At 36.8% G+C, this 24,878-nt stretch overlaps 1 protein-coding gene across 1 annotated transcript in view; it reads right to left on the reverse strand.

The window, feature by feature from the left end:
* itga8 (integrin, alpha 8) overlaps nucleotides 1-24,878 on the reverse strand; it is a 101,021-nt gene that overhangs the window by 73,744 nt on the left and 2,399 nt on the right. Inside the window, exons 3-9 of the mRNA XM_053227832.1 lie at nucleotides 16,866-16,966; nucleotides 15,098-15,221; nucleotides 12,371-12,432; nucleotides 7,259-7,304; nucleotides 2,598-2,723; nucleotides 1,908-1,952; nucleotides 521-564 (exon numbers count right to left, since the gene is read on the reverse strand). Coding sequence (XP_053083807.1) covers nucleotides 521-564; nucleotides 1,908-1,952; nucleotides 2,598-2,723; nucleotides 7,259-7,304; nucleotides 12,371-12,432; nucleotides 15,098-15,221; nucleotides 16,866-16,966 — 548 coding nt within the window. The remainder of the gene's footprint in view (nucleotides 1-520; nucleotides 565-1,907; nucleotides 1,953-2,597; nucleotides 2,724-7,258; nucleotides 7,305-12,370; nucleotides 12,433-15,097; nucleotides 15,222-16,865; nucleotides 16,967-24,878) is intronic.

The raw sequence follows: 24,878 nt of genomic DNA on the forward strand, positions 1-24,878 counted from the left end.
ATAACTGAAGCCAGTTTTCCTGACTGCCTTTGATGGAATCTAAATCAGATCTAGAAAAGTGCACCCCTCTCCAAACCCCCGATAGTACAGTCCAGCCTGAGATTCCTTAATAAAAGCTAAAATAACATCCAGATGAGGTGAAGCAGGGTCACCGACACTTACCTAGACACAAATGCTGACCCTAACAGACTAACACACCTGCATTTTTCCATATGGAATGCATGAAATCCTCACACACTGTCCTCATCAACATTCTAACCCAAGTTCATGACCCCACATATGATCATATACTATGATATTTTCTAACCATTGTTGTTGCATCACTGCCTTCCTTGAGTCAACAACTCATATCACACACATCTACACGCACTTCCTTTTTCATTCCCACACCCTAGCTGTGTCTACCCCTTTCCCGTCTGGTTGAACTGACCTCTGACCCCTGAGACAGAAGGATAATGAGAGCAAGAGATAGAGCGAGAAACAAAAAGTGAGAGAAACAAATAGCGTAGTTTGTGCTTACATAACCGAAGTTCTGCGCTCCTCGTGGAACTCCTGCTACCAACTCTGCAGAGAAAACCATCGCTTAGATAAATATATAGAACATAAACACACTGACACATACGTCATAGCTTTCTGCACTTGAGATTATTATTTTTTGAAAAATCTGTTTCCATTTCAGAGTGTAGAATATGTACAACCTAGTGGTATGAATTTCTGGGTCAATGTACGTAACAAAGCTTTGAGTCTTTTTCTGTATAACACACACACACACACACACACACACACACACACACAGCAGCATGCTTTATCTGTGTTATCTGAGAGTAAACAGTGAGGTGAAGATACTCGCTCATTCTCATACAAATATTTACGAGAGTGAGACAGACAAATAGACAGAGACAGACAGAGAGAAAAAGTGAGAGATCAGCTAAAAGACAGATTGTTGATGGATGAATTCAGTGATAGGAAAGGAGTGTGTGTGGGTCACTCAATGTGTATGTGTGTGAGTGTGAGTGTGTGCGTGTGTGTGTGTGTGTGTGAGACAGTAGAGGTGATTGAGGTCTGGTGAAAGTCTGGCTTTGATTGGCTGAGGAAGTGCTCTATAATTTGGGCTGAGGCTGTGCAGCATTACAAAAGCGGAACACAGTCAATGAAGCCCTAATGCTACCACCCACAGAGCCTGCCACACACACACACACACACACACACACACACACACACTTTCACACATCCTTTCACTTACTTCAAACAGAGACCTGCAATCATTTTATGTGTTCACAAACTGAGAGTATGAAATTGCGTAGTTGCAGAATGAGTGAATGGGAGCAAGAGGACACAAACTATTTTAATCTTTGATTCATTACAGAACAGTTACTAAAACTCTGTCGCATGGGGGTCTTGGTGCGTTGAGGAAAGAAAAGGAAGACAGTCATTCTGCTGGATGTGGCAAATTCATCATTAAAATGTATTAACAGTGACTCTGGCTGAAGTTACCAGAAGCTTGCTGTACAGGGCCCAAAATAAAGCCACAACCATCAATGATAGAATTCAACTTTAAGCTTAAATTTGTACTAACTTGAACTATTCCTGCTATTTTACAAATTCGTTAAGATTGGGACATGTTATGGAAAAGATTTCGGGTGGGATAGATTTCCACTACTTGTTAGCTACATGCTACATTTGCGTCCAGCGTAAAACTAAAGAAGCAAATGTTGAACATCAAACATGTCTTGGTTAATGGACTACATTTGGGGAAGCAGGAAACAAACAATTCTTTTAAAATGCTCCTTGCAGCTACATCTAACTTGACTATGAACTTTATTACAATAACAAAGGCTTGTGTGTGTGTGTGTGTGTGTGTGTGTGTGTGTGAGAGAGAGAGACAGACAAATGGTGAGAATCTTCACCTTGCTGTGAATCACCGGTGAACTCTCCCACAGCTACAGAGTATCCTGATAGACAGAAGAAAAAGAAGGAGAGTGAATAACACACACACACACACACACACACACACAGGAAGCTCAATTATATATTTCAAAAGTTGGTCGACAGGGTTCTCAATCGTTATATTCAGGAATCCCTTTCATTGTTCAAAAGTATTGGCACCTCTTATGATCACATCACAGATGAATTCAAAGTATAATCTAACTATTAATATATTAAACACCTTATGCATCTAAGTAGCATAATTTTTTTTTTTTATATTGGCACCACTGGTGATTTTTCATCCTGAACTTTTCACACACAGGACTCAAATCTGTTCTACTGGGTTCAACAATCAGACACATTTTGTATCATTAGTAGACCTTTTTCACATTTTTATTAAAATTGCAGTTAGTTTTAGGTTAACATAATTTATGCTTGTTTTAAATTTACCTAAATTTGGAAATGAGCAACAACATCCTATAAGAAACCCATGTAATTCAAGTAACTAGACTTATAACCGTAATATCTGAGTAATAACTATAAGAACTGGAACTGCAATCATCGTGTCAAAAGATGTAAAATCATTGCTACATGGTATGGTAGCCAGTTACAAACCACACACACACACACACACACACATACACAAACGCACACACAGAGCCCTCTATTACCCAGGTAGCTGTCATCATAGACGTCTGAAGCGGCTGCTGTCTGTTTCTCTCCCTGCACCTTCCGGAGTATTGCCTTCAAAGAGTAGCCATTCAAGATTTCCGCTACTCCTGCAGTGATGACTTGACCTACACACACACACACACACACACACACACACCCATACACACACACAATGGGTTAATATATTATGCACAGAAAAGTGCAACCATGTACAAACAGTATATGCAACTGTGTGTGCATGTGACTAAAACCCCTTATGTGTACATTATTCACAGATGATTGTTTTGTCTAGTTTACATGTTTGCTTTGGCCCACACCTCCTACCTGAGTCTAATGCTGCGTTCAACTTAGTGGTCATTTTTCGAATTCCGTGCATTCGAGCTACACAGCATGAAAAAAACACGGGACTCCATGTTCTTCTTTTGTTAGCAGCAATCTAGTCAGCCAACTGTGATGAGCAATGTATTTACCTTCTCAAAACAGCAAACTGTATTGCCAATTTTACAGATTTAACAAACTAATATGTCTGTATTTTGATAGAACTATAAGTAAATACTAGTATATACAGCTTAACCCATTTCAAAGTAAAGAAATGCTACTTTGTTTACTGCTGATGACGTGATGACAGCCATGTTGATTTGATGTCATGTGCTAAAGTCGGGGTTGAGAAGACCACGTTACGGAGTTCTGAGATTTAATTGAACGCAGCATAATTCCGAAGATAGCAAAGATTCAGGCTTCAAGATGTCTGCTATGGTTTTACAAACATATATGTACTTCGTATAGATAAGTGTGTCATACAGTGCTAGAAACCATATAAGCAAGCCTGTTTGAAATACAGAACAACACAATATAGTCTGAGATGAGTGTGTGAAAATTGAGGCATGTAGTTTATGCACAGTGCTAAAGGCTTTTTTTACTTGTTAGCACAGCTTTAGTGTAAAACTGAAGAAACTAACATTGGACACCAAAGACATGGCTAATTGGCTACATCTAGGGGGTAGAGAACATTGTGTAAATTTTATTTTTGGCCAAACTGTACTTTAAAGTAAAGAAAGAGTCTATATCTGCACTGGGAGATAGAGAGAGATTACATTACCCTCCTCCTCTAAAGGTTAGACAAACTCATTATTCTCTTTTATTAGTAAGGCTGCAGGCTGTCCTGGGACCCTGTCGTTAATCTCTCTAAATGTGTGTGCGTGTGTGTGTATGTGTCTGTGTGTGTGCATGTTACAATAGGAATAGGATAGGAATATCTGAAAGTTTTGACCATGTGGGTACATTTGGCTGGTCCCTACAATATCCTCAAAAGGATAGTAAAGCCGAATGCATCTTTTGCATCGAATGCATACACAAATTTAAAAACTCAGAGTTGCTGTACTGCTTTAATCACTTGCATTCAGTTGTTTGGACAAGCGATCACAAATGAAGCTCACACACTACACAATCTCTCACCTGGAGATCCCTGCCAAAGCGTGTCTGATCCCCCAAATCCCACTTTCTCACAAAATAAATGCGAGAGACTTTGTGACTTTGCCACTAATTTGTATGAAAATGAGAAAAGAGAAATAAGAGAAAAATTTAGAGGAAATGTTGGTTGGGTAGATGTGGGCAGAGAGGATTGACTGCTCTGCAAAGAGAACTGGAGGTACATCAACATTTTGTACCTTGCCCTCCCACACAATGGAAGATAAACTGCATTCAGGGATCTGCTGCTCATGACAGCAGATTAATCTGATTTCCTCTCAGACTCTCATTGGTTGTTTCTCATTGCTGTTCTTGGAACCACTCACAGAAGCACTCACAAGGAAATGATTCATCACAGAGAAAAATCAACATATTTGAAAATATCAGCACGCGTACTGATTGGTCACAGATCCCCAAAATGATTCGGTGACTGGGAAATCGGGGCTAAAAATGTGTCATGTGCACAAGGCTTACAAAAAATGTTCGTGTGTGTCCATAAAAGAAATACTGGTGACACTTTTTATGAAACCCATACTCATAAAACCTTATAACTGGTCTCATAATCCCTTGCGTTTTCATAAAAAGCATTTTTATAAGGCTCGTAAATTCTTTAATGCATTATAAACATGTTACAGTTCATCATAAGTGTCTTTACCTTGTTATTTGTAATCATGGCAATACTTTTAGGTTCACCTTATAATTATTATAGTACCTTACTAAAGCACTGTATGATATTGTTCAAGTTTATAAAATGCTTATGAGCAATTTAACCAATTTGTAAAGAATTCCAAACAATTACTATCATTTATCATCAAAATACCATTAAAATAAAATACATATTTACAGTGCACACACTATAGTGGAGGAAGTGTGAAGAAGGGAAACACCCTCCGTCTTACAACTCATATTTTTGTTGTTTCATTCTCCATGGGGCAAACACCTCTTTAAAAAGCCAGAGGTATAGAGTTCAGGTCAGCACAGATGGCTGGAGCATGGGAAAGGAGAAGAAGATGGGGGCAGACCTCAAAAGTGTCAACGAAATTAAGTGTGTGTGCAAGAGCAGTGGTCAAAGTGTTAAATATTTTCAATGGCGAGGACGGGTTTATATGATGAACATGGGTTATGCTTAACTATACTGTTATACCTCTTATACTATGAGTAATTTTATATAACATTTGGTTATAGAACTGATAATAAGCTCTTTGTAATTCTACAGTCATTAGACATTTGACTATTATAACAGTTTTCTTTATTACAATAGTCTCAATAGTACATATAGTACAATATAATAATATTCAATTCCAGTTCAATTCTGGTTCATTTGCATAGCACACTTAACAATAGACACTGTTACAAAACAGCTTTGCAAAAATCCAGATATCTAGAATCTTTGAAATGACATAAGGAAAAAAAAAACCTTCTACAAATGTATTTTGTAAAGTCAGACAGTACTGAGTGTGTGCTGAAAGGATGTTCAGTATGAGTATACATCCTGGGATGAGCACAGGACAGTCTTTATGATTACAGCAGCAGTTATTAGGAACAGTATACAGGTGAGATTTTCCAGGTGAGAATTAGACATAAACTGTTTTGGGGTATATAGATCTTATTGTAGTATTGGCTTAGCTGGTTTTCCAGTAGAAACTCTACTGTATTTGTAATAAAAAAGGTTAAAATTTAGTGATCATAACTTGCTGATTTGACCAGACGGCAACTTTCTGTGTAAATCGATAGAATAAACTTATTGATAATGAACCTTTAATTTAATTGGTATATGCCTGATAGTGATTTTAATCCAATAGAGTTGAAAAAATGGTAATAGTTTGTGTCATTTCTTTAAACCAATTGGACAGCATCTTCTTGAGTCTTACTTCAAATCTATCCTCTCAGACACGGAAAACGTAAGAGAAAGAGGAAACTAGGGCTTGAGTGAGTTCACATTCATCTTCTGTTCATGGAAAATCCAATATTGTAAACACTGTTATAAACAGGATTCAGTAATACAATAAGGTAGACAGGATAGATTACTATATTAATTCACTTATAGCAATATACTTATAGAATTTACTACACATTTTGGTTACATCAGCTTTATTATATTGAGTAGAGGTTACTTCTAGCTAGTCATTTCAACTATAATCATGTTTAGTGTTTAGTAGGCCAAATAATTCCTGAATTTTCTTGATTTTGTGAAATGAATGTAATGAATTAATGTGTGAACTTTATGAACCTGGATGAGGCAAAAGAAGAAGAGTTAGCATCTTCTCATAATGGTTTAATATTTGGAAATATTAAGAGTTTGAAAATTGATTGTAATCCCATGTTCCAATTCTTGTTCTTTCTCATGCATATAACTGATGATCACGCAAGAAATGTGGGGGGCCTGTGGATCAGCTTCATTTACACGCATCTGTTCACACACACATGGCTGCAATTATCCAACAATCTGTATTTATCATTGTGCAAACAAACATGCATGCACACACTTGCACATATACACGCACAGGCCATAATGTTCTGACTTAGTTACGAAATCCTGAGCAGTGTACATTCTTTTGCTGTTAAAAGCAGACACCTTTCTAATAGCAAACCTCGCATTAAAAACTATTACAGTCGAGAGAGAGTTCAAGGTTATAGAAACTCCATACACTCTCTATGTATACATCTGTCTTTTTATGGTGGATTAGGTGGAACTAAAAGCTTAAGTAATGAAAGAAATACAAGTATGGTCCATCAGCAGCCTGTCATTAGAGCATAAATCCTCAGAGCTTATTGACCATAAAGCTAAGCTGTTTTTGCTAGTTTAAGCCCTATAGTTAGCTACTGTATTCCCACAGCCCATTTCTAATCATCATTCATGCATTCACTGTGAAGAAACATAACACTGTGACTCATAAGTCGGTTTCTGATTGGTCGGAGTGATGAAATTGGGATCGCAACCAAAATTTACTTGGACTGCTGTGCTAATACATGTCACAGGACAGTGACACATCTTTCTAAATATCTTTCCAGTTCTACTCTACAGGGGAATGAGCAGGATTTTTCCACTATTTTGGCAGAGATCTGAATTCTAGGATTCCCTTGAATCGATCTTGAATAACAAACCTTTTTGTCCTCAGAGACTGATTATATATTTGATGGACTCAACAAATGGATGGAGAGATAATTGACAGAAAGGAATGATTTGTGTTACCTTGCCAGTAGAAGCTCCCTGGTCCTCCTAGTACTAATGTCCCGTCCTGAAGGAAAAAGAAGGAAAATATGAAGAAATGTAAATATCGTTAAGATCAGAATGAGGTAATCAATATTCAGCCTATATTTTAGTAAACATGTCAAGAAAATAGATATTAAATCTGTTCATAGTCCAAATATATAATCAAAATATATTTCCAGATTTTTTTTTTTTAACTACACTGGACATTGTTCAAGAAAATTATTTACAAGCCTTCACATGGCTGAAGAGAAGTCTTCAAAGTGCTTCATATTTCACAACCCAGTGTGTGCAAAATGCATCAATATTGTTAGAGCTCTGCATGGTTAAGTTTCCTAAATGCACCATAGATTTTAATGGTAGAGCAAAATGAACACTCTATCTATGTTTGGTATAACTTTACACCACTTGTGTACACATGAGCATACAGAATTAGATATTTGGTTATAATTAACCTTTTAAACCCCCCACTGGCGCTGGCTGATTGAGACACTCCTCACACTCTCACAACTACAGACAATAACTTCTAGTGCTAGGTTCAAGACCATCTTAGCCAAAAATGAGTCCAGACCAAGACCACAGTCAATGGAGTCTGAGACCGAGTATGACAGGGAGGCAAGACCAAGACGAGACCAACATGTGTTAATTTGCTAGTTGTAGTATCATCCTAACCTGACATGAAATTTCTCTTGAATTAACTAAAATAACCAAGCTTGTACAAATAAGAACACATGACATACAGTACTTAGGACATGCTAAGCATAACGCATTCTTCTAACAAGTGCTGCAGTGTAATCCTATTTAATATCATTGCCTCTCCCAGGGGACTCGGGGCACAAGGCGGGGGACACCCTAGTTGGGGTGCCAACCCATCGCAGGGCACAATCACACACACTCACACACTCATTCACACACTACGGACAATTCGGAAATGCCAATTAGCCTACAATGCATGTCTTTGGACTGGGGAGGAAACCGGAGTACTAGGAGGAAACCCCCGAATCACGGAGAGAACATGTAAACTCTGCGCACACAGGGCAGACGCGAAACCCAGCACCAGAGGTGCGAGTCAACAGTGCTAACCACTAAGCTGCCGTGCCCCCTAATTGCTAGTTATATAAAAGATATTTCTAAAGGCATGCAACAGGAAGCAGTACAGAACATGTAAAGGTTCGCAAATCACAGCACATTTCCTTTGATTTAAGGTAAATAAAATGCATTAAGTGCTATAATTAGTTTTTGCTCGTACAGCTTTCTGACCCCAAATACAGCTGTGCATTACTAGTATTTATGCTACATTATTTTTAACATAAGATGTACATAGTCAGTCAAGACTGAGACAAGGCTGAGTTAAATTCCACCAGAATGTATGACATGACAGAGACCATTGATTTGTGGTCTCAAGACCGGTCTCAAAACCGGCTGGAGTACCACAACACTAGCAACTTCCCTATTAATTTCATGTAGTTATTGAATAATTCATGTTACATGACAGTAATGTTTAATTCTCACTTCTGATTGGTCAGAAGATGTGTATATTAATGGACTAATTCTAATATGTTACCGTATCTATAGTAACAACATACTCAGGTATGTTGTATTACAGACACTCCACATAAATTGATTAAAAACCATGTGGAATTGTTGATATGGTGACGTTTTCTGTGAGGAGACGTTTATTTAACATTTTTGGAAGGAGTCCCAAGTAGCAGCACTTTGTAACAGTTAGAGGTAATGTAGCGCTATAACTTTAAGTTTTCTGACATGGGTAGGTCTTCAGGATGGAGGGTTTTGTGGTTTCTCAGAAATATGACAATCTGCCTTTGTTTTCTTCTAAATTAAACAGAGAAAATTAGAGAGGCTTGGGAGAGTACAACTGTTTATGGCTGCTATAACGGAATATCAACTTGTTTCACGGATGTTCCACAACACTACAAGTAACTGGATAAAAAGTACAATGTGTCATTCTTTAACAGATGAAAAATTTAAAACATTGGCAACTTGCTGTGATAAAAGTAATAAAACACTCCAGGAGGTATTTATAGGAAAATATTTATAGAAAAATAATCCATTTTGGGTTGGTAATGGCATCAAACCACCCCCTTGTTGATTATTTTCCTTTTCCTTATGTAGTTACTGAATAATGAAGTTTTACAGGAATAAAGGAATAATTGATTAAGTATGTTCCATATATAAATTTAAAAAAACTCGAATATGCACTCTTTACATCCGTGGTGAGCAGAAAAGCATCTCAGAATACACAACACATTGAACCTTGAGGCGGATGACTCCCTACATGTCCATGTCATGTCCTAACTGGTAGATTGATTCACCTCTCCAATTTTATTTGACTTTCATTTGAAGTCGGAAGAATGTACATGCATGTTTTATGAGAAAAGAGGGTTTTAAGCTTTCGTACACACCATCTGTGTGTCCCAGCTGCTAATTTGGGGTGAAGGATGGGGCAGATGCATTGACATTACTTATGTGTGAAGGTTAAAATCATGTGTGTGCATCTGGAGTATGTTAGTGCTGACACACACAGATGACAGACGAACAGGAGAGCGAATAAATAAGTAACACTGAGGACCGGAAGAGAGACATGAACAATTTGTCGACATAAGCGCATGAGAAAATACGGTTATATTAAGAATAGGGAGATGGCGAGGGCAAGAGAAAGACATTGACGGAAAGGAGGCCTCTTCCTGCTTTAGGAAGAGGTCAGAGGTCGGAGTGACTTATCCATCTCACTCTCATTCTGCTTTTTTTTCTTTTACTCCTTAACCCTTTCCAATAAACTTCTTACATCGTTCTCATGACACAGAGAGGATACAGAGAGGAAGAGACCAAAAGGTTCTTTTGACCAAAAAGTAGGTTGTCTGCCATATTATGTTTTATTAACTTGCTAAATTTAACAATGGGAATGTCCTCTGGCAATCAACAAACATAAATATAAGGCTTAATTTAAAAAAAAGTGTAACATTAGCTTTGTAACATTTCCCACATCCTCTTTTGCTTGTATTACAGAGTAATAGTAGTAGTACAGAGCCCTGATAAAATCCTTCAGTGACTGGAGTCACAACAACTGCCTCCTAGTAAACTTCTCTAAAACCAAGGAGATGGTAGTGGATTTTCGAAGGGCTAAACCCCCTCCTTATCCAGTCAGCATCTATGGTGCGGACATTGAAGTGGTGCCAGCCTACAGATATCTAGGTGTGCACCTGGACAATAAGTTAGACTGGTCACTTCACACAGATGTACTATATAAAAAAAGGGCAGAAACAGCTTTTCCTCCTAAGACGGCTTAGGTCCTTCGACATCTGCAGGAAGATGCTACATATGTTTTACCAAACTACAGTAGCAAGTGTGCTGTTTTATGCTGCAGTCTGCTGGGGAGGCAGCATAAAGCAGAAGGATGCAAGGCGGGTGGACAAACTGCTGCAAAAAGCTTCTTCAGTGACTGGAGTGAGGTTTGAATCACTGGAGGCCGTGGTGGAGAGACGCACACAGAAAAAGATAGAGGCCATCCAGGAATACCCTGACCATCCCCTACACAACACCCTGATGGACCAGAGAAGCAGCTGCAGTGGACGACTCACCTTACTGCACTGAACGATACAGGAGATCCTTCATCCCCACTGCCATCAGGCTCTACAACACCTTAGCCAATGGCAGATGACTAATCACTACTCTCATTACTTTACTACTTTACTACTCTCACTTATTTCTACTACTCTCACTACTTTGTACTACTCTTACTACTTTCTTTCTTACTTATCTACAAGACTACCTGAATTTCCCTTCGGGGATTAATAGAGTTTATCTTATCTTATCTTATCTTATCTTATCTTATCTTATCTTATCTTGTCTTGTCTTGTCTTGTATTGCTAGCCCTTTATAAATGGTGGGTGGCAAATTAAAAGAAAAACCAACATTTAGTGTCTTAGTAAGGTGTTTGGCCACCACAACCACCAGAACTGCTTCAATGTGTCAGCATAAATTCTACAAGTCTCTGTTACTGTACTGGAAGCATGAACACTATGCTTGACAAAAAATATTCCCACAGTTGATGTGTCTCTGATGGTAGTAGAGAGCACCATCTAAGACATAACCCCTGTCTCAAGTTACAAACTATTACCAAATTCTTAAAAATATGTTCTATGTACTAATCTGAAAGTTGAGAAGATTAGTACATAATACGTGCTTGTAAGTGAGATATGAGATATGAGATATGACTAAATTATACCACAGTGCTGTTGAACTGATCAGAATGTGTTGATTAATTTTCTATAACAGCAGCTCTGGCTAGAGATCCAGGTTTATATTAATGTGCTTGTTCTAATGTGTTAGTGCTTCTGTAGCAACAACAGGGATTTGGATGGTAGACATTCCACGTAATCTAAGGCTAATAATAAACAGAGTAAAAAACGTTATTTAACAAGGAAAAATGTATAATTATTGTTACAGTGAAGCATTCTATAAGGAGACGTTTATTTAACATTTATGGAAGGAGTCTCCAGTGTAAGTTCTTTATAATAGTCAATATGTTAGGGTCTTCGAGACAAAGACTTTGTGCTTTCTGGTTTCTCGGTAACATGGCAAGCTACTTTTATTGTCTTATTATCTTATTAAAAAAGAGAGCCTGGTGAGAGAATGACTGTTTATAGTTGTTATAAAGTTCCACAACATTACATATAACTATTAATGGTTAAACTTATGAAGTTTCATTCATTAAAATTGTAATCAGTGGCAAATTGTTGTGGTATAAGAGGAATAAAACACTTCAGAGCATACTGTTATAGGGAAATAATCAACTTCAAGGTGGTAACTGTAACTCCTAGTCATTTATCCTTATTCTTCCCTATTAGTCCTTGTAATTCCTTCCTATTTGCTCCCACTCTTGTAGCTTCATCTCTTGTTAGCCTTCTAGTTTTGACCTTGGCCTCTGTTTGATTCAGCTATGGATTTTCCCTGTGTGATGTTTCTGAAATGTCAATTATAATATAATTTTTGTGGAATATTGCAGTATATCATATAAAATATTATCAGCACATGCACTGCATACACAAAATGGAGTAATGATAGAGCCATTACCTTAGTGAAGTCCACGCTGAAGCCGGCCTGACAGAAGCCCTGTCCTTCAGGGTCTGGATTATCTGCACCAAAAACATCAACGTCATTATTTTTACAAAATGCAATAGCAAGTCATAGTCATTTCACCACACATCCCAGGAGCTTCATTACTTCCTCTATTCTTAATCATGTTATAAAACAATATAATTTAGGCTATAACCAGTTCTCAGACATAACAAATAATTTTAAGTTCCTCAAAAAGTTGATTATAGCACAGTCAAGGGCCGGCTGGTATAAATGGGCTAGAAACTTGTTTGTTTGTCCAATATCTTAAAATCTCAGAATTGTCAGATTGAACCATATAATTCTAAGATCATGATATTTATTGCTTCGGTTCTTGCATTTTGGTGTAAGAATGCTGCTGTTGAAATAAATGTTTATGGTAATGGTAAATTATGGTAAAAAAAAAAAAGCTGGTAATAAATTTATAGTAAAAAAAAATGTAAATTGCAGTTAATGAGTTTATTCAATAATATCATTCACAGAAGATGATGACATTTTTCTTGAAATGACCCCCATGCTGTGTAGGTATTTTACTCTGAGCTGCCAAGCGTATGTATATCAGAAACCTAGCAGAGCTGGTGAAGTTAAACACTGAGCTCTTTGCCTTGGCGCTGTTGCTGTAGCGATCTGCCAGGCAGCCACTTCACAGTGTTTATCAGAGCGTCAAGAAGACTTAATAGTCATTAGAGTCTTATATATCATCCACTAATTCCCTTTCTGAAGTCATTACCGATGTATACTGGCAAGCATACTCTGCTCTGCTAGGACTGAATAGCTGCTAAAGGAATTATACTGATAGATCTGTTCTTTATGAAGTGGGTAAGTCTTTAAGTAAGCTCCCAGAGAATCACACATAAATACTGCTTCATGTACTTTAAGCGTGTTTGGTGTGAAACAAAGCATTCGATTGGAACTCAAATTGGTGCTTTTGAAATGGGGCTAAACTGAGGCTAATTCTCTAGCTAGCTAGGATATACCCCTTTATTTAATCAGTACAGCTGATGTAATGGAAAACTTATGATGAAAACAAGACAAAACTATGAGGAATATCAATATTTACCTCAGATTTGTTGGGAACTTAGTATGAAAAGACTTTGTTTAGCTAAAATTACACTGTAATTACACTTAGCGTTGACTTCTAACTACACTTCTGTGAGTTCTGCTATACTGAAAAATGTCAACAACTTGTGAACCTATTGCTGTCAATAAGAGCATTTCACAGTGGTATAAATATAATTTTTCAGGAAACTGTGCCACAATATTCTTAACATATCACTTTCATATTTCTAGAAAACATTTAGACCAATCATACTGAGAGTATACAACAACCACTGGTGTTACACTGGGTCAAGATAAAACTACATAAGACCTAGCTGTTGTTTGGATTTTAGCCCATTACACTGAGTTTGACCAATTATTTCTTTTATTCTGCAAACTTAACATCTTTAAAAACCATAATTTTAATGATTTTTGTTCTTTATGTAATAACATTGCTTTGCTGGTGGGTGTGTCATGATAGGTCTTCAAATACCATGACAATATAATTTTACCATATCACCCCAAACTTATCAAAGCACAGGAGCCGGGCAGGAAATTGCATTGAAACAAACACTGTGCACTGCTTTGATCGCTGTTTATAGACGGGCGCAAAACTGCCTTGGCATCAGGCCTAGTGATGTGGTGTGACAAACAGTGAGAGTGTTTGGGTTGATTGTGGATTCTAAGAGTTATACCCCAAATGGTGCACACTTGTACATTAGAAGTACATCTCATGCAAGTTTAAATGGCTCACGATTCATTTGACTGATGTTCCATTTATAAAGAATATTCCTGCATGCTTTATAAATAGCTTTACTCAGGAATATAGTCATTTGCCAATTCCCACTCGCTAGAAAGCTCGATTCTATCACACGACAGCTACAAACCGGAGAAGGCGAAGGCTAACACATGCTTCCTCTGAGACACGTGAAGGCACGGCATCTTTTTTGAGCTGCTGCACATCCTGCTACCCCACAGGATGACTGAACACACTCAGAGGAAATACATTAGTTCACAGGCACCCACGACTGGTTAATGTCGCTCTGATTGACGAGAAGGGAATAACGCCATCCCTTCCACCCAAAGAGCACAGCCAACTGGACAGATAGCTGTGATAATGTCAGCATTCATACTTTCAATAAGGTGAATGCTTTTCTGTGAGGAATATCAGCTGAATTTTATGGAATTCAATTCTATTCATTTTGACAGTATTGCTTAGTCACATGAAACATATACCTGCATTTCAGTAAGTACATTTAATTACATTAATTAATAAATGACAAGGGATTACATTTACGTTCATTTAAATGAAACTATTCAAAACCAAAAAGGACAAGAGAGTGTATGTAATATATATATATATATATATATATATATATATATATATATATGTACACACAGGAGCCAAAACTAATTATTTAACATTTATATAATTCATGTATTTTTTTAATTATATAGATTTTTCCTACACTTTGTGTACTTTGTGTAAATTCATGATTTATAATTCCAATTAAGTCCATTTCATTTCCAGGTTGTAACACTACAAAATGTGGAAACGTTCAAGGGGAGGTGAGGTTACTTATGCAAGACACTGTATACACAGTGCATACGTGTGTGTGTGTGTGTGAGAGAGACACACAGACTCACTTGTTCTGCAAGGAGAGTACTCTGCATAGGCACTGAAGTTCTGCACAGCAACATAGCACGTGCCCACTGGATCCATCTCACCGCTGATCTTCACTGTTCGCCAATGATACAGAGGCGCACAGGCCTATTGACACACACACAAACACACGCACACACACACATTCACATTATTCAATAATAAGCACTTCATTTATAAAATGTAAATAAAATAATTGTAAAAATAAAAACGTGCTGCCTATGAATGATGTGGTATTGCTAAAGAGGTATTTTTTATTTTTTTGGTGCGTTCAAAAGAAATTCAAACTTGGGCTTTTGAAATGGGAAGGTGAATACACAATAAACTCATCATTCAAATGGTTAAAGTTGTGGGAATGTTGATGCTAGGCAACTGGGACTCCAAGGTTGACTCCAGTGGTTGAGATAACTAGCATGTACCTGATTATTTAATCAATACAGACAATATAAAGGAACACTTACAGTAAAAATAAGTCAGAACCATCAGAAATATCAGCATTTCCCTCAGATGTGTTGGGAAAATAATATGAAAAGACTTTGTTTAACTAAAATAGCACTGTAAATACACTTAGCATTGATAGCTACATTTCAGTGAGTTCTGCTATACCGAGAAACATCAACAACTTGTTATTAGGATATTTTGACTTTCAAAGTGAATACCAAGTGTGTAAGTGTGGCCACATTTTAATGGCCACATTTAATTTCTCACTATTGGTTGGTAGAGATTAGCAGCACATCGAGTTGTGTTTTATGCTGATCAATCGACCAAATAATTCATTAAGCCAAGTTTTGTTCTGAACGTTAATGTTTATTTTCTGTTTACTAATTTATAATGTCCAGCTGACCCAGGCCTTCTCGTTAGAGTTTATGGCAAAAATTTTTATGGTTTAAAATTGGAAATAAACAGAATGTTCTGGAATTTTGAAATATTGAAAACAAAGATAGTAAATGTTCAATATCTTGAATATTTAATATTCAAGATTCTGCACTATTTGAGGTCCCTATTTAAATGTAAGCAAATTTTGAAAAATTTCTGCAAATAGGTATTTTCTTTGTCTCATTCCATAAATAGACACACAATCTCCCTAGACAGCTTAATTAACAAAGACCAGCTATGTTTTATCACTCATATACATCTTGATCAATTGTCCTAAACATACACTATACAATAAAAATATTCCCTTTTTGTATTGTATTTTGTAAACCACACTTCCATCTTTTTTTCTCTCTCCGTCAGATTGTATTCCATGTTCAACCTATCACATGAACACCTCCTCGTTTCTAATCACGTCTTCATAATGTGACACAGAACAAGATCTGCATTACAAGTATTCTCCCACATAAAACTGTCACTGTAATCTGGCTCTCAGGTTATGATTTAATCAGTTATACATTTAAATAGTGATGGATTTAATAACTGGTATATGATATCAACCACATGCTTATGTAGCCAAGAAACCCTCAACAGCTTGAAGATAGAGCAGTATTTCCCCACTCCATAAATCTTCTTTTCCTATTCATAACTGCGCAACTATGCATATCTTATGCACAATTTAACATCCAGTAAATCAACCACACGTGCCTCAATCTCACAAACCACCAGCTTTCAAATGCATATTGATGGAATGGAAAACACAAAGTCTAACCATAGTTTTCCATCTAAGGAGACATAAAGTAATACACTGTCTATTAGCATGACTGATGTAGCCTCGTTAGGGCAATTTATAGGGATACATTTTTCAAGAACACTCACCACTACTTTACCCCTGTGTGTTCGGACAGTAGCTCCAAACCACTGGTGGGATTTGAACTCCAACGACTCCCGTGTCCCATTCACTTTAACCATCCTGTTATCTGGGAACGGGAAAGAGAAGGAGATTACAAGTGTGTAAAATAAACAAATAAATAATGAATTGATATAAAAACTTAAAAAAAACAATGCATACATAAATCTATTAGTGTATCTCCACCATTAATAAATATATCTTATGCCAGATTTAGACTGTAATTATAGCAGTCTTTTAAGATTATTACTATATTACATAAAAAGCCAAATTCTATAACAAACTCTACAATAACATGTTCTCCATGTCAAATTATATGACGAAGATCCTCTAACGATAAACCTGCTATTAAAGAAAATGACTAGATTCGAAGATCTGGGCTTTGGCAGAAAATGGAGTCGCATAAACAGAAACAATTCCTGTGTATAACTGTAGTAATGTTATGTCTAGAGATAACATTTTAAAACATGATGAAGAGAAGTCTGGAGTCGTTTGTTACTGGGTTAAAGAGGACAACATACTTCAAAGTGAGCTTGACATAATAAGGAATTTTTTTCTGTCTATTCGCATGCATGATAGCTTTGCAGCTCACTGTACAAGGGGTTGCATTATATTAGGCTAGTAACATTATATTAATTAATGTGATTAAGTCAGTATTTTAAAAGATTGCTTGCTCAAACATTTGTAGCTGTCCCATGAGTTTCGCATCATCCCATGAAATCCTCCTATTGGTGGTTTTTGACGAGCATTGAAGCATGCTCTGAGATTTTAATTAAAAGTTTCTGACACTTCCAGAACTTTGTCATTGACTATCTTGTCTTGGTTGCCGTAAATCTTTGAATCACCTGTGAGCATGTCACATTACGCATTCTAAAACCGCCAATCTCGACTCACCACCAAAGAATTCTTTTACAATGTGAGATTTTATCTGCGACAATAAAATTAGGCTGTGTAATCACAGAGTGTAAAGCTGGCTTTAGGAGAATTCATTCCTCCAAGTAGCACTCACTGATGAAACCTAAAATACTTTGGATTGTAAGATGGTGCATCTGCCTAAGAGTTTAGCCTGTTCACAACCAAATCCTGATAATACCAGGAGCACTGCAAAACTGGCATCTTACCAACTGAAAATATCTTGAATATAGTCAGATTTATCTAGTATTTCCTATTATAAGATTATGATAAATCAAATATAAGATTAAACTTATTTTAAGACATTTTTACTCATTTAAAGCTTTACATTTTCTTATTCTATTGGCAGAAAATTTTGCTTCTTTCTAGAAATACATGCTTAAAATGAGCAAAAATATCTGCCAATAGAACAAAATTATCCGAATCTTGAAATTTAAACAAAAAGTCTAGAAATAGGTTTAATAACCTTATATTTGGTTTGTTGTAATCTTATAATAGGAAATGTGAGATAAATCTGACTATATTCAAGATATTTTCATTTGCTAAGATGGCATTTTTTGCAGTGAGTCCAAGGGAGAAAATTGCTCTTGTGATAGAAACGAGCAAGCTAGAAGGTGACAATTGGAAGAAAAGAAGAAAAATCAGCAGAAGAAAAATCAGAAGAAAAATCAGCATCAAATATACACTGATACGAGAAAAGAGAAAAGAAACTTTGCTCTGTCACAAGCGATTTACAGCTACAATTCAAGTAAACAAATAGTATGAATAGAGATCTATCAAATCTCCTAATTAGCAGTTGGTGTATATATATATATATATATATATATATATATATATATATATATATATAGCTAGCCTAATTAGTAGCTAGCTACAACATTTACGTAATAGTATGAATGGCGTTCTAGCTGGGGTAGGCTCACAGTAAATTATGGTCTGTTGTCCGCACCATATGACTATAGCACAGAAATAATGACTACCAAGAGCTCATGTCTGAACAGATTCTATGTGTTCAAGCTTTTGGAATGTTTCTTCATAGTAAGAACACTAATGACAAAAATTTTTGACAATTTTGGGCATGAGCGCTTGACAGAAAAGTTCTCATTTCATAACAATTACTATAAAAATGCAAAATGTTTTTCTTCACCAAATTACTATGCATTAACAAAAGGTTTTTTTTCTACCATTGAGTCTCTGGATAAAAGTGTGTGTGTGTGTTTGTGTGTGTGTGTGTCTGTGTCTGTAGGGGGTTCAGTGTGTTCCACTACAGACCTCGGGTCACGCAGATGGCTCTAGTTAAAGTCGAGTATGGCACAGTCCACACTTCATTAAAATGCAAGAACATTAATCTTTCATCTGTCTCCTTTTCCTCCCTCTGTCCTCCTATTACACTGTCCCTTATATTAACTCAAATCTGTCCTGAGAATAAGTCTGTGTCAGTCTAATACGATATTGCTTGATATGATGATATATCTCCTTCTCTGCTTATGGATGGGTAATAAGGGCTCATCAGATGAATGGAATGATGGATGGATGGATGATATATTAAACACTAAATGTCCATCTGTTACTCATTAGTCACAAAACACAGGATTTAGGATTTAGACTACACCTACTATGACGTTGGCCACTTCCAGACTCACATTAGCCGAGGAATAAATCATGACGGGCTGAGTGCGCAAATAATCAACAATGAGAACTGTAATTACTGTTACCACCCAAAAGTTGATTCGTTTCTACTAATAGGAATGTCCCGAAGTTTTTATTCTTCTTATACCACCGTGATCTGTCAACGATTCCATTTTTAAAATGTATTAACAAATGACGAACCACACTTTTTTTTTAATCTGTTCATAGTTTCATCCGCTTTATCTGTTTATATTTTATGTTACGAAACATCCATGAGACAAATTTCTGTTATCACTTAGATTATAGCAGCTATAAACAGTCATTCCCTCACCAGCTTTTCATTTTCTCTCTCTACTGAAGTTGATAAGACAAAAAACAAGTCCTGTGTCCTCTGAAGACTGTTACAAAGCAGAGACACTGGAGACTCCTTCTGTAAATGTTAAATATCTCCTTATAGAAAGCTATACAATATCAACAATTAAATATTTTACTGTGTTAAATAACACTATGCTCTTTAATCCATTTAATATCAGGCTTATCATGTGAACCGTCCATCATACAAGTCCATGTGAACGAGTTGTTACTATAGAAGTGATAATAAGCGCAGTAATATCAACATGTGATTTGAATCGCAGCTGGGAACTACTTTCAGGGCTGCTATTAGAAAAGAATAAACACCTACTTACCAATCAGTATTGAAAATTTACCAGCACTGTGGTAGAACGTCCAATAATGACATCCTATAGTGCTTCATGATTGGCTCAGTCTATTGCTGGAAAAGTTCTTCAATATGACCAATAGTCTACAACATGAAAATGTAGGAGACATTGCTCAAAGACTACAGTGGTCATTGCGTGTGGAAATGTCTGGCTGAAATTGCAGTAAAAACTACACTAGAATCCTAAAACCACCAAACATCCAAAAAAAAAAAAAAAAAAAAATCAAGGCTGTCATCTAACACAGACAAGAAACATGCATCCCAAACATCTCAATACCTCATGTGTTAATTAAACCCATTCTGCTGGTTTCTCCTCAACAAACTGCATAAACAAACAGCAGGGGCTCATTTAAGAGTTCAGCGCTCAGTGACCTGTTTTACTACACACTCCAAAATACAAGCCAAACAATGTCAGCTGCTTTTAAAAGCTGTAGGACTCTGCTATTATTATCATCTTGTAGTGATGGAATAATGAGACATGACAATTTCATTAATACCTTTAAATAAACCAGAGTGAAGTGTGTTAAGTATCAGACATATGTGTAGTCCATATGTGTAGGTCTTCTTGGCATTAGAGTAATATCTGGAAGCATTTACACTGTATCCGTTTAACTGTGTTCGACAGGTTATGAGAAAACAGAACCGATTCTAGATTAGTGCTCGGGCTTTTTTCACACGATAAGTGACAAATAGCTCACTGGTCTCCTTTTCTCTATCCCTGTCCTGTATGAAATGTCAGAATTTCCACTCAGTGTAGCTTTTCTCTTGTGTGGTAACCATAGTGGACTGTTTATTTATGTATATCTAGGGGTGAAGTTGTTTTAAAACCAAAATGTGAACAAGTAGAAAACTAGCTAGCTAGTTATCACACTTAGTCATAGCTATAGTTGCTTTAAGAGTACACTCACATGCTTGCTAGCTAACATTCTACTCCACATTTATACTCATTTCCTTCTTTCGGGGCAACTACTTTTGCTAAATTAGCTAGCAAAAAACTATATATATAGTACTGTGCAAAATTCTTAGGCAATATTTTTTTTAGTACAAACTTTGTTATAGATTTTTATTTCATGACTTCTACATTATTGATTCAGTACAAAAACTTTTTAGATTTCCAAACATTAGGTTTCCAGCACAAAATTAAATGTTACAGAAAAATGTTTGTAAGTCAGTAAAGAAAGCAGCATTTTACATAAGAGACACTTTTCAGACAAAAAAACATAATGAAGGCTGCTGGGTTTTGCTGCAAAAATAAGAAGCAAGTGCGACAGTCAAAGTCTCCAGAAGAACTATGGCTGGTTCTGAAAGATGCTCAGTAACACTTACAACTCATTTCCTTATAAAACTGCAGACACTGTACCTGAGACTATTTTTTTTTAAAGCGAAGGATCGTCACACCAAATATTGACTTTGTTTCATTTATTACTGTTTACTGCTCTTTACAGTATTTTTTTTAATGTAGAAACATTTAGTTTCATTATTTTTGAAGGCATCGTTGCTCATATATATACTCTGGACGTACAATTTTTTTGACCAGCATTGTTTTCAAGGCTCAGTGTGTGGCTCTACTTGATAAAACTTTGTGACACGGACAACAACATGGGGAAAAAAACAGCAGGACCCTGAGCCTCAAACATCTGTAGTACCTGCAGTGACAGCAAGAACTAACATGGCAGAACCATGACAAGATACTGACTTTAAGTATACCAAAATCTCCATGTTGGTATTTTGCTAACTAGCTACTTAAACAGACAAATCAGATTTGGGTGCTTGTGATGTGCAGTGGGGAGAATACATCAGTTTTATGAAACTAGGCCACTCTTTTCAGCCTTACTCAGGCATCTGCTGATAGCAATATACATAACACACATGATAATGTTAGTGCAGAGACTTCAAAACACCGTCACTACCCATGTGTTAAAGTTGGAAAAAGCTAGGACCTGTTTTAATTAGCATTCATATTTCTGTTTGCAGTTTTCCCAAAGCCACTCCCATACTTATATTTACCAATTGAATGCAACAAATGTAACTTGTGCTTACATCTAACTGGTGTTAGTCACACTCATTTCCATACAAGAGCTAACCGTACTTAAAAGGCATAGTTGGGTTATTATCTAAACCAAGAAGCATTTAAAATACATAGGTAAAGTAAAGGTAAAAGACATTTTAAACACAGGTAAAGTGTCCTTCACATGTATGTGTAAGTTTCACATTGAAAACATTAATACAAAATGATCCATAGCCCTCTAAGGTAACTACACTTTATCGTGAAATATAATCATTACATTTCATCAACAATTATTATTTTTGCTTTAATGTATGCATCCGTTTTATTCGTGCTCGAAACATGCCTTTCCATGAGTCATCCATTATAGGTTATGAAAAATGAAACCCATTCATTCAGCCCTGTTACCTGAACACAATGACCCCTATGAAACCCATTAACATCCCTTGCAATTTTTAAGAAATACAAAACCATGATAATATCATTAACAATGGTGAGTTAGTAGAAATTATCATAAATTTAATATCAGCAAATGCCTAAAGTCATCACAAATGTGGAAATGATGAAAAAATGAGTTTTCCTCTTAAACTTAAAGCGATGGAATGTGTCTGGTGTAACTCTAGAAGATCCAGATACATCACTTTGTAAGTCTCTCTGTGTGTGTGTGTGTGTGTGTGTGTGCGTGAACCAAACAAGTGACTTCAGGTATGTGGTAGTTTACGGTGTATCAAATGAATTCAACTCGCTTTGCCTTTACTGCATTGCTCATTTATCAAAGTTGACCAAAGATGTAAATTTCTCCAGTATGACGTCTGGATGCCATGGTGGGATCAGGGGTCACGACAACGTGACTAATGAATCTGATAATGTGTGTGCATTCACTCTGAGTTGGCTAAGCCGAAAGGCCCGGGGGTTGGGGGGGGGTGGTTTGGGGTAGGGGGGTCTAAAGTGTTTCTCTGTGTCTAATAGAAAGCAGACACCTCTCCATGTGAGCCAACCTTACTGGCTGAGTTCCTCTAATTCCCCATGTGTTGACTGTTCTTTTAAACGTCTTGTCCCCTCTCTGTCTTCCTGTCTGTCTCTTTTTCCCACCTCTTCAACTTTATCCTCCGTCTAAATAACACACCATTACTTCTTTCATGTCGGTAGATAGACCTATAACTCCAGCTTATTACCTGTAAACAGATACAGGCTCTTTTCTTCCACATACAAACCCGAAACTCTGGAAGTGGGGGTGCACAAACAAAACAGGCATTGAAAGTGGCAAAACATTTGTTTGCATTTTTAAGGCAATAGTGTATTAAATTTTATAATTAATTTTAACCCAATAAAGAATTATCGCTTGTTGCTGAGTCTTTCAAACAGTGTCAACTTGTTCACACCAGATTATCACATGTGAATGGGCTATTTTACTCACCTGGAACCAAAAAAAAATAATCCTCATTTGCATTTACTGTATTTTGCAATGTTGGATTAGCATGTTATGTTACTTGCTATGAAGGTAACTGGCAAAACTTTGTTACAATGGTACAATTGTTACAGTGGTGGTCTGCTAAAACCCATTGGACGCTGCTGTGGATGTTTTTAGTTAGGCTAACATCTAACCTCGCCATGGCTGTCTGCCTGCAAAGATCATGTTGGGTACAGATGACAGTGAACAAGTTTAAAATGTTTAATCTAAAAATAGACATTAATAACAAGAAATCTAGCCAACAGAACCGGCTGAATTAATCAGCGACTATTTCCCCACAGATGTTAGCAAGAACAGAGATCAGCTGAGTACAGAGACGACGATGAGACTCATGCTTAAATGCCAGAGAGACTTTTACCTCAAGTGATGAGACAGAGACTGATGTGATGTGGAAAGTTACCAGCTTTGTTCATAGATATATTTTGACTTTTTAGATCCCTTTAGTGGTTTTACGTAAAACAAAAGCCTAGAAATAAATCTAGTGAGTTTTCAAGCAGATGTTGGGGACTGTCCTGCGCTTGATACAGCTCTCTAGCTCCCATCGCAGCTGCTGGTTATGTGAGTTGAGAAAGCAGGTTTGATCGACTTAGCAGCAGTGTGCAGAGCCTGACTGAATTCAGCTTACACAAGCCGATGTTCCCTATGACCAATCGCTGATCACCCTTGTTTCACAATGAACAATCACTCATCACCTCGTTCTGCAATGACCAATCACTGATCACCACTGTTTTGCAATGACAGTTCACTGATCACCATTGTTTCTCAATAACCAATCACTGATCACCATTGTTTCTCAATGACCAATCACTGATCACCCCTGTTTCTCAATAACCAATCACTGATCACCATTGTTTCTCAATAACCAATCATGGATCACCACTGTTTTTCAATAACCAATCACTGATCACCACTGTTATTCAATAACCAATCACTGATCACCAGTGTTTTTCAATAACCAATCACTGATCACCAGTGTTTTTCAATAACCAATCACTGATCACCCCTGTTTCATAATAACCAATCACTGATCACCATTGTTTTGCAGTGGCAAATCACTGATCATCATTGTTTCTCAGTAACCAATCACTGATCACCATTGTTTTTCAATAACCAATCACTGATCACCACTGTTTCTCAATGACCAATCACTGATCACCATTGAGCATGAGAATTCACCCTGGATAGGATGCAATATCCATGCACACATGCATTCACACACTCATTCACACCTAGGGATAATTTAGCAC

This window comes from Pangasianodon hypophthalmus, chromosome 22 (genome assembly GCF_027358585.1).
Source record: "Pangasianodon hypophthalmus isolate fPanHyp1 chromosome 22, fPanHyp1.pri, whole genome shotgun sequence".
Classification (NCBI taxonomy): domain Eukaryota; kingdom Metazoa; phylum Chordata; class Actinopteri; order Siluriformes; family Pangasiidae; genus Pangasianodon; species Pangasianodon hypophthalmus.